The 11,212-nt window shown below is 51.5% G+C and overlaps 1 protein-coding gene across 3 annotated transcripts in view; it reads right to left on the reverse strand.

Annotated features, from left to right (window-relative positions):
• The window catches only part of CRTC3 (CREB regulated transcription coactivator 3), a 74,003-nt gene that overhangs the window by 14,510 nt on the left and 48,281 nt on the right, over positions 1 to 11,212 (reverse strand). Inside the window, exons 4-8 of one of the 3 annotated variants that reach the window (XM_045824821.1) lie at positions 10,634 to 10,695; positions 9,230 to 9,292; positions 7,596 to 7,696; positions 2,827 to 2,838; positions 738 to 835 (exon numbers count right to left, since the gene is read on the reverse strand). In XM_045824821.1, the coding sequence (XP_045680777.1) occupies positions 738 to 835; positions 2,827 to 2,838; positions 7,596 to 7,696; positions 9,230 to 9,292; positions 10,634 to 10,695 (336 nt within the window). Of the gene's footprint in view, positions 1 to 737; positions 836 to 2,802; positions 2,839 to 7,595; positions 7,697 to 9,229; positions 9,293 to 10,633; positions 10,696 to 11,212 lie in introns of all 3 variants that reach the window. The other 2 variants (XM_045824820.1, XM_045824823.1) reach the window with 2 other exon arrangements.

Consider the following 11,212-nt stretch of genomic DNA (forward strand, 5'->3'; position numbering starts at 1 on the left):
AGGAGCGTGGTGGGGTCACCAGCACACGTGCAGGTACAAATGCTCAAAGGCTCGCAGAGATCATGAAACGGACGCCTTGTTTACTTACTCCTTGAGGACTTGGGTCAAATGTCCTGGATTTAAAAAGGGGTACCTCGCCCTGGCTGGTGTGGCTCAGTGGACTGAGCGCCGGCCCGTGAACCAAAAGGTGGCCAGTTGGATTCTCTGTCAGGGCACACGCCTGGGTTGTGGGCCAGGTCTCCAGTTGGGGGCACGTGAGAGGCAACCACGGATTGATGTTTCACTCTCTCTCTCTCCCTCCCTTCCCTGCTCTAGAAATAAATAAGTAAATAAAATAAAAAAGGGGTATCTGGTGAACCGGCAATTCTGGACAGATGCTGGTGGCTGGCAGATGGTGTTGGCTACAAAACAGAAAAGTCTGCCTGTGGCTGGTAACCAGGGCTCAGCGCTTTCAGTAATATGAATGGGGGAGGGAGGACAAGGATAGGTTTTTCTGAATGAGTCAGTTCATATGCAAATTACGAAGCCAATACATCACTTTGCTAACTCATCAACCAAATGTGGCGATTTTTATTTGAACCACCACTCTCTAGCGTATCCTTCCTATCTCTGACCCCAGACAATCCTCTCTCTTACTTTCCCCCCAATTCCTCAGTTTCCCCTCTGCGGGATCTTACGATGACCTCTGAGGTGCAAATATTCGGGACAATGAACACGGACGAGTCCAGTTCACCCACCTCCTTGGTCTCCCACAGCTGTTTGGGCAGTGGCTTGGGGACTGTCAGCAGGTTCTCTTCTTTCAGCAGGCCCTGGCCCGGGCCTGGGAAAGGGACCCCTGGAGGGAGAGGGGGAGGAAGCACAGTCATTGCATTAGATGGCAGCCGGCCCACCTTGGGCCAAACCAAGTATCTTCGTTAAAAGATGATTTCTTTCCCAAGTATGTAGTGCTGTTCTCGGAGAAAGACCAGAAGACAAGGACCAGCCCTCAGGAGTTAAGGGACCTGCTGCCAGGAAGGGGATTCACCGTTGGAGACACTGGCTCAGAACCACGCATGCAGCTAGGTTTTGGCAACCACGGGAGCTCTGGCTTGACTGTCATGACTGAATGCTGTAGCCCCACACAGGCACCCAAGGGTAACAGACCCCAGAAAGAAGTCACTTAAAACGGGGACCACAATTTCAGAGGAAATCGTGAGAAAAAGGTTTGCAAAGTGTGAAGGAAAACTCCAAAATAAGCTTAACTTACAAGTGTAAAACTCAGGACAGGCCCGCGCCGGTGGGCGGCTGGAAGGGGCTGAGGGCGAGGGAGGCCCCACGTCCCTGACTGACGGCGGAGCCGCGGGGCGACCTCACAGCGCTCCCCTCCCTCCCCTCGGTGCTGGCAGCTGCCCTCCCCCGCCACCCGCCAGGCTTCGCCCACGCTCCGGGGCCCTCTCTCAGCGGTGACAGTCCAGCCACTCTGAAGAACTGATGTTGCCAACATCCTTGTTTGGTTTCCTTCTCTTGGCTTGCTGGGGAGACCTGAGGGGGGTGCCAGGTGCACGCGGCTCCACGGCCGACTCTCCACCTGGAGGGCAGGAGCGACAGGCTCGGGACCCTGCGTGAGGCCAGACCACGAGCCTCTGGAGAACAAACAACTGCTCTTTAAGGCACTGATGGATGACCGGAAAAGTTTCAAGGACTGAGTGAGGTGGCTTCAGGACTCAAGGCTACTTCTCCTAAGAGCTTGGTCGCAGGAATAAGGTTGGGGCAGACGCCAAGGCCTTGGAGAGGATTGCTTCCTTAGAGAAGTTCATTGTTTTCAGTCCCTTCTCCTCTCCGAGGCTGGCTGGGAATCCCTCAGAGAGCTCACTGGGGGAACGCGAGGAAGCTCGAAGCGAATTGCTTATTCCTGCCCCAGAGGGTGTGTAGGCTGAGGCCAGAGACCTGCGCCTCTGGGGCAAGGTGCTTACCTCGGCAACACACAACCCTAACTGAGCGCTTCACTTCCAGACTGTAAAAACCACATTTCATATTGTTAAGATTTAGGGAGCAGAAAACAGTGCCTGGTGCTGAGTGAACGAGCGAACTGCGCCAGACTCTTATTTGTCAGCGGCTTCGTGCGTCATTTCAGTGGATCTCCAAAGTCACGTTCATCGCTTTAAATCTCGGTGTCTTCTGCAACATCTGCAATTGCATCTTGCCATCAATTTACATTCTCTTCCCATTGCTTATTTGCATCTGTCAATCACTGACTCAAAACTTCCTAAATGGGCCCTGGCTGGTGTGGCTCAGTGGATTGAGTTCCGGCCTGCAAACCAAAGGGTTGCCGGTTTGATTCCCAGTCAGGGCCCATGCCTGGGTTGCGGGCCAGGTCCCCAGTGAGGGGACACATGAGAGGCAACCTCACATTGATGTTTCTCTCCCTCCCTTTCTTCCTCCCTTTCCCTCTCTGTAAAAATAAATAAATAAAATATTTTTAAAAACCCCAAAACTTTCTAAATGGGCGAAGACAGGCAGCTCTGGAGGGAGGGATGTTGGAATAACTCAGAGTTTACGTGAACAATTCATTAATAGTTTTATGCGATGACAACTTTTGCTTCCCTGCACAACCCTGGGACTCTGGGACTGTGGGGCTTCAGGGGACGAGGGCCCCCTGTCACCTAATTGCCCATTTCCTTTCTCGTGGCCGTGGTCCTGGGCAGCCCTAATGTTACCAAGAGTCTCAGAAAACTAAACCAGCGAGCAGTTGTCGGCATTCTGGGAAGTTCTGAAACACGAGTATGAAGGGGCCCAGGCGCACGGAGGCGGGTACATCCCTACCTTCCCCACGTCCGTCATGCTCACCGTCACAGAAACCTGGTGGGAGGGAAAACAAACATTTTCACCCCGCGTCTCCATCTCACCGATGCCTGAATGAGTTGCTCTTTCTGACGTGCACTGGAATTTTAACAATTCTAACAAATTCTGGTACACTGCCTGATGTTCATGTAGGGTACATTGGCATTCATGCTAAAATTTAGATAGATACGGCCAGTTTAAGTCTAAAGTTGGTCCCCATCTGCATTTCTCCTCCTTGAAAACCCCGATCTCATTCTTAATTGTCTTACTGCCTCTGTCCTGAAAGAAAAACAATTTACAAAGTCTGAGCACCTCTCTTCAGCTTACGAGGTGAAGAAGTTCGGATAGAAGCCTCTCCCCAGTGCTTTATCCCGGGGAAGGGAGGGGCCTCCCAGCCCACCACACGGCTTCCCGCCCACCGGGAGGGCCCAGACGAACACACGGGAAGCTCCATACTGTGTGTTGGTCTGTACGTATTTCTTACAAAGAATCACACTATTTTTAAAAAATAATTTACCTGGAGTCTCAGTCAATTTAAATAGTATGTGGCAATAGCTTTTCACAAAAATTTAGTAACTTCACTTTGAATAAACTCTGGCTGAACAAAGTATTTTCAGTCCCATAACATACAGTGCTAATGAGAAGCACGGCGCATCCAACTGCTCTAGGCTGAAACCAAAGGCTTGTGCCAAGGACGTCAGGTTGTTCTTCTCCTTAGGGGCAGCAGATATGCCAAATGGGTTTTCAGTACAAAATCAGGAGAAAAGTTTAAGTTCTCAGCCTTTAAATATAGGTTTACTTAAAGTTTAGATATGTTTCTGGGTAAGCTTAATCTGTAAGCAACCTGACTAGTCTAGAAAGACTTAAAATAAAGACCTATCAACCGTTCCCACAACATACATGAAGCTCCTACAGTACATGCTGCGTGTGGCCAAGAGGCAGAGTGTGGGGCAGAAGCCAACACCCAGGTTGCGAGTTCTGCGACCAGAGACATGGTGGCGCCGGCAGCACCTGGAACGCTGGCAGCGAGCTGACATACGACTGAGAGACGCGAGCCAGGGTTTCCACCATAGGGCACAACTAAAAACGGAGGGTCACGCATGAAAAGGAACAAGCTGTGACAGGACCGCTGGGAAGAGGACGCTCACTCGCACCAGTCCCACAGGGGACGGAGCGGCCGTGCCTGTGTCCCCACACCTCATGGCCTCAGAGCCAGGGAGGGGGCTTCCTCTCCGGCGCATCCGGGTCCGCATCCCCGCCCCCACCCCCGCTCCCAGGCCCGACAGAGCCAACTTCTCAGGCAGTCTGCACTCACTGACCGGAGGGGCAGCGAGAGGTGGGGCGTCTAACCAGAGCGGGCCCTTTAAGAAGCCTCTGGGGCTTCAGTCTCCTCATTCTGGGCCCTCCTGCCATCTAAGTGACACTTACTGTCCCTCTTTATGGCCTGGGATATGAGCGCCTGTCCCCTCTCCCTCCAGTGTCATGGACAGGCTCATTTATTCCAGGTTTATCTGCATTTCAAAACTTTTCCTTCACTGCGCAGGTCAGAGCGCGTTGCCTGTTGCGAGGTCACTGCCGTCTGGGCCTCTGCCTGTCCCGGAGCAGCAGCTCAGGGCTGTGGTCCCCGAAGTCGGCTGTGCTCGGCTTCCAGAGCTCGGGGTGCAGAAAGGACAAGCATGCCGCTCTCTCGGGTGCTCCGCTCACAGACTGCTCTCTGGGAGGATGCGAGCCATCCCCGGCCCTCTGTCACAGGCTGGCCAAGGGCCGAGGAGAGTTAAGGGACGGTCCTAGGCTTTGGGACAGAAAAGTGCCACAGGGAGCCCTGCACTGTCTCTGCATATGTGTGAAATGATAATTAACCTGCACAGGCCACCGGGGAAGGATCAACACTTCTTCTTATGGATTCTAGATAATTAAACAAGAAGAAATAATAAAAATTTCATTTGGTTGTATAAAAGTTAATTCCTACCATTGATATCAATGGCTCATCACTTATGCATAATCGTCATGCCAGCCAATAGCCTTTATGAAAACAACCACTCCTGTATCAGAACGATGGCTCTGAGTCCTTGGGCACAAGCCCCTGCTCATGAATGGACGCAAACTCGCTGCCCACGCAGTTCAGCTCTGAGCAGGTGCTGCTCTACCACCCGCTCACGACGACGACAGGAGCCAGTGGGGACGTCCCCTGATGCTGCCCCACCGCGCTCCGGAAAGGTTCCCAGGGACGGGCGGTGAGTGCCGCTTCTGCCACGAAGCCCCATTCTGGGCTCCAATTACATTTTCCCATCACTTGTTTAATCTTTATTTGGTCGGTCCTATAATAAGAAATACCTTTTTGCAAAGCTAGTCGATATTTTTAAAACCCAAAAGGAAAAGAAAAGGAAAAACTTTAATGAATTACAGGGGGAAATGCATGAAACTATTTAAAATAGCTCCTACCAGCAAATATAATTCTCCAGAAATAATTCCCATCCTTGGAGACTTGAATAATATTTTAAACACACTGGCCTTCCCATGTAAACACGTCCATATTTGGATGTGTTTCTGAGTCCTGCGATACTTGCAACTGCACAGAAGCAGCCTCACAGTCAAGCTGGAGGGCCGCCCACCTCCCACGGCCACCAGACGTCCAGCGGCCGAGGTGACAGAAGCGCCCACCACGACTCTCGAGTCCACCCAGGAGCTCCGCTCTAGGGTGTCTTTCTCTCGGTGCTGTGCCTCCCTGTCAGGGGCCACGTGTACCTTGTCCTGCCCGCCTTCCTCACACTCACTCACACCTTCTGTCCTTGCTCACCTCTTCCCTCCGAAGGCTACATCACTCTTAACATAAATACTTAGCTCAATTAATCGCTCTCTTTCGTTACTTTCTCTTCTCTTTCTATGCAAGCCTTAAGAGCTCCTTCCCTAAATTTGCTATGATTTCCTCGTTCTCCCCAGGCCTTTACCCTTGTGAGAACAAACTCCGCCCAGAAGGAATGGCAGAGGCAGATATGCAGTTCTTTATTCGGGGCACAGACCAATCCGCCCTGGGTAGCTCCCGCTCCAGGTAGGCTAAGATCTTACTATGGTCACGGCCCCCACCATTCACAGGCTCTGCTTCTCCCGGGCTTTGTTTGTACCTTCCCATCTCTACCCAGTCCGAGCTAAACTACCCCACCTGCCCAGGGAGCCTGGGTCTCTAGCCCACACCCAATTCTAATGGAACTGCCACCTTTACTCTCATCTCCCCCTGTGGGGACACACGGCTAGATGGCCTCAACCGGTTCTAAAAGGCCTCACCCTTTACAAGCTAACAACTATGCAGGCAACTGTGGTCATCTCTGAATTGCAGCAAGGGGACAAATACAGCAACAACTGTTTTTAAATTCTATCCTTACTATGTGCAAGAAAATAAGAGCAGGTGCATTCGCCTTGGCAGGAATAGACTATTTGGCCTTTAAGAGGTCTAAAAAGTAAAGAAACCAGAAAAGCTGGTGTTATCTGGTCCGAAGATTTACTCACCTGTTCCAAGATCAAACACATAAGTGCTTCCTGTTTGTGGACAAGTGTCAACCTGGAATATTGACTGACGTACAGATGGGATAAACCCGAACCACTGTCCCCGCTAGGTTACGAAGCCCCGAAAGGCAGGCTCGGACCGTGTCTTAGTGAGCCGGCCCCGTTGCAGGTGCAGGTTCGAGGCCAGTGCGGGCTCCGCACACGTGGCCATTGTGTAGCCCCCGCACACTGCCCCACCGCAGAGGGCTCCCCGGGGACAAGCCCAGGAAGGTGCTGACAGCAAGAAAGTCGCCCTGAGCGCGGGAGTGAAGCACAACCACGAGAAAGGCAGTCACGAGTGGCACAGGTGCATGCAGGCGCTTTGGGGTGTGGGAAGGATGTGGGCAGTTCGGGCTGGCAAAGACAGGAAGGTCGAGGATGGTTCCACAGACATGGCGACAAAGCTGAGGTGTTGACCGGGCCCCAGGGGGGAGTTAAGAAAGGAAGAGATGGGAATAGGAAGAACAGTAGTGGAACCCGACTTGGTTCCCACGCTGCCTTGGCAAGCAAGAAGGGCGAGAGGTGGGTGAGGGCCAGGGTCCCCTTCACTCTGGCCCAAGGGAGGTGGAACGATGCTCTGCCCGGCAAAATGGGGCGCCAGTGAACCGGCCGTGCCCGGCCCCGGGCCAGCCCTCTCTGTCTCAGGGCGCTCCTGCTCTGCTCAGCCCTGCCCTTCCGTCTGCCCTCAGCTCTCTCATGGTGGCTGCCCCGGGAGGGGGCTACGGGGCAGCCAGCCTCATTCTGGGGTTCAGGTACAAGAGGCATGGGCTCACAGAGAGAAGAGCTCTGTATCTGTATTGATAACAAGCCATGCCCGCTTGTTATCAATACAGATGATACATGGCTCCATCTGTCACTTCTGACTTTATGTCTCAGTTTGCCCAGATCTTAGACGGGAAGAGAGGGCCTTCAGATGACCCACGTGAAACTGGGTGAGAGGTACACGGGACTGGAAATGAGGAGACGGGGATGAAGCTATGATGAGTCCACGTGCATACAATGAGTACAGTGGGAAGAAAGGCACCCGCAGGACTGAGAGATGCCAAGGAGGGAGAATCTGCCATAGGAGAGGCAGGAACAATGTGACCTCTTAAGCTCCATTCCCATTTCCCACGAGCACACGCACCTTTCCCCCGCCAGCTTCTTGTCGGCCGACTACCAGGCTAGGGCAGTCCACGCACCAGGCAAGACCCTAACAGAAAGCCCAGGCAGGGAGCATGGCCGCTGTGTCTTACCTGTGTATGGGGCTGGCCAGACCGACTGGCCCCCTCCTCCGTAGGGGTCCTGGGGCTTGGTGCTCAGAGCACTTGTGTGGAGAGCAGAGTCAGAATTGGTCCTAAGGGCGGGAAGAGAGAGTCTAGCTGAAAATCCATTTCTCCTTAGTAAAAACGCAATATTCTTCGCTGCACATTACCAGTGGTAGAGAAGGTAAGGATAACGATTTACAATAACCCACAAAATGAGGGGTCTGGACCTACCTGGAGTCCCCGCATCAATAACAGCCTGCGGATCACCCACCCCACCCAGATGACTTGCATCTACTCACACGGCTTTACGCCTTGAAGCTGACGCACAGCGTAATGAACTATTTCAACAAGGCGTCAGACGTGGGGCCCCTCGGAGGCCTGCCCGTCCTTCCTCCTGTGCGAGGATCGTGGACAGCAGCGGGCTCGCAGCCTTTTCAGGAAGAGTGCAAGTCCAGGTGACTTCCGATTAATCCTAAAAAGCGCTTTGCCCTTTCACTCATCCTCTGCTGAGCGCAGTGGCCTTCTGCGGCCGCTACGGCCATGGGCCGGGGCCACAGACGGGACCGTAGGCAGAAAATCCAGCTGTCAGTCAGGAGACTTGTTAAAGGGATCACACCACTCTTCTCAATAAATGTTTTCTTTTGGAATATATAACTTTCTTAAAAATATATTTATGCTAACATGAAGTGAGTTTGTTATTTTTATTTCATTATTTTAAAATTCACTAGTAAGTAATGTTTAAAAATCAACTTAATTTCTACTCTTAGTAGAGAAATACCAATAGATACACCCATATAAGACATATAGACAGGCATTAGGTAATATTAATGAATTATGGTTAATTTATTAAGTGTAATAATGGAATTGTGGCTACGTTTTTTAAAGGTTCTTATCAGCCGTCTACCATTCGCTGCAGCTACAGGGGAAGACAGTGCCCAGCCGGCGTGCGACAGGCGTGGGGCCGGGAAGCAGCGAGGCTGGCGGGGTGCTGAGGACGGACGCCGAAGGGTGAGCACCGGGACCGCTTCCAGCTCTTTCTTCTTTTGTGTATGTTTAAAATTTTGCACTAGAAAAAGGTTTTTTTAATCTGTTTCATCACATAGAGCTAAATGGCCTCGGACGAGTCATGAACCCCCTTAGAACGAGGGGTTGGGGAAACCCTCATTCTTGCAGGACGTTATCAGGATGGAAAAAACGTCCTGTAGAGACGCCGACCACTGGAGCCTGGCCCCAAGTGACCGCGACGAGAGCTAACGCGCACTGACTGCGTGCCATTCCCGTGTGTTCTTGAGCCCTCACAGCCGTCCCCCGACATGGGCACTACTATCTCCCTTTTCCAAACGAGTAAGCCGAGGCACACAGCAGTTACAGAACGTGTTCAGGTCACGCGGTAAGAGGCCCGTGGCCCCACCCCAGACCTCACGCTCCTACCCTGAGTGGTCCTGTCCTCTGTGGACATTCAGCACACGGTGGGGGCTTGGGGTTTGTTTGTTTGTTTTAACACTTCACATAAACAGAACGGATAGGAACAGACTCTGGCAACTAGACAATCAAGAACATCAGGCAACCGAATGGACTAGTTGTCTCGAAAAGTTATTTCTACTGGGAAACAACGCAGGTACCTGTTAAGCGCAGATGTCAGCCTGAAGCCGGGATGCTTTTCTTCTTTCCAAGGAGGGTGCTGCCTTTAAAAACCAGAGTAACATAAAAAGACAAGTCCAATCTACAAGTGGCAAAGAAGAATCTCAGGCCTGGGTCGGAGAACTCTTCCTCACCTCCCTGCACAACCTGAGGGCGGGCCCTGCAGCCTGCCCATTTGGTCTCCACTGTCAAAATGAGGCCAGACCGAACCATCTCTCCAGTTCCCATGATCGCTGATTTCAGCGGTAAAAACTACCACCAATCCGTGGGCATGGGACTGGCTAGCCGGGTGCATAAGGAGTTTAACAAAGCGGTGGGCAGTACAGCACCTTCAAACACCTTTTGAAATAGTTCGAATCTATGACAGCTGCTCTCTGGGGCACACAAGGCCTTGCTCTGGACGTGTGAAACACCGCCCTCGTCACACACCCCGCGTGTGCACCGGGCATGCTGGGGCAGTATGGATGCAAAGGCTTTGCACTCCTTCACAGGGGCCGCGACAAAGAATACAACTGTCACCGTCACCCGGTTTAGGAAAACACCCATCCAATCCCAGTGCTCTGGAAAGTGCAAGACCTTTTTTCTTGGACACTAATTTTAAAATATAAGTTTGGACATACCTTTTTATGCTTTAAAATATTGCACTTATCCTACAACCTTGGGTCTCAAGATTCCTGAGGGTCGCTGAAAACCCACTTGAGGTAGGGCCGGGTGCTGCCCCCCTTTACACGGACCGTTGCCAGGTCCTGCCCGCATCAGCCGCAGCAAGTGCTTGGTGACTGTGCACCCCACAAATGGATGGAGGACACACCTCCACCCAGAGAGCTAATCGTTTCCAATGTGTGCACTTCACATGCCTCCTGAATCTGACTCGACCTGGAAATGATGCCACACACATGGTAGATGCGGCAGTCTTTTCAGTTTGTTTTATATTGTTACCTTCTATACAAAAAACACAACTATTTTTGGGGGGTGTATACCTCTATATACCAGAATATTCAGAGAGACCCTTAATCAAATCCACTGCGTAAATTACCTCTTTGGGAGCTTCCCAAAGCTTGTTTCTGTTCCTTCCCACAGCTTCCTCCTTAAACACCCTGAAGACAGGAGTTCACTTTTCCATGTCTCAAATATCAGAATAACAAGTCAGTATTCTACTAGTAAATGTATTCCATGTGTGTTTCTATTAGGTTTTAAAAGTGAAGACCTAGCTTTATTTAAATAACTTTTTACTTTACTTTCATGTAAGCCTATGATTATACATGGAGAGACAAGCTTTATTAAGAGCAAACAAGAGCCTATGCAGCATTCAAGGTAGATAAAATACAGTGAAAGCATCCAAAAATAACATGTGCCCATCATATCTTTAAAATAGGGTTGCTTACCTTGGCCAGCTCTCATCCAGGGGCTGTGAGGGGTAACTGACTCCAAAAGAACTCCCATCAAAGTAGAATTTTTAATAAAGGAAAAATAAACTTAATGAAAAGGTGAAGCAGAAGGAAGACACTGGAATTATATGGAGTTAAACAACTGAGTTTGGGGCTCTTATCTTCATCTCTACTCCCACTAGCTCTTCCTCCAGGCTTTCTCTTATCAACTTCCTCTGGAGAGTCCATGCCCCTATCTTCTAACCAGTGCCGTCTCTGCATGATTCATGTAGGGTGTTTCTTATTTTCATGCCTGCCCTGCAGCTTGTGTTCGTCAGAACACCCTCCCCCTACCCACCCCAGACCTGGTGAGGCTCGCTCTGTGTGTGGGCCTCCCGGCCCCCGGGGGAGGGACCCAGGCCCAGCCTTTCCGCACAGGTACCTTCCTCCCCGGGACACAGGGACCGGTCCAGGGATGGGCTGATGAGACACGCAGACTGAAAAGTGCTCCCAAGGGGAGGAATAAGGAGCTCCCCCCGTTGAGGTGGCAGAAGCCCATCCGCAAGTGGCATCAACACAAAGGCGGCCTTGCACAGA

This window comes from Phyllostomus hastatus, unplaced genomic scaffold, assembly GCF_019186645.2.
Source record: "Phyllostomus hastatus isolate PE091 unplaced genomic scaffold, TTU_PhHast_1.1 phas_scaffold_555, whole genome shotgun sequence".
In the NCBI taxonomy this organism is placed as follows: Eukaryota; Metazoa; Chordata; class Mammalia; order Chiroptera; family Phyllostomidae; genus Phyllostomus; species Phyllostomus hastatus.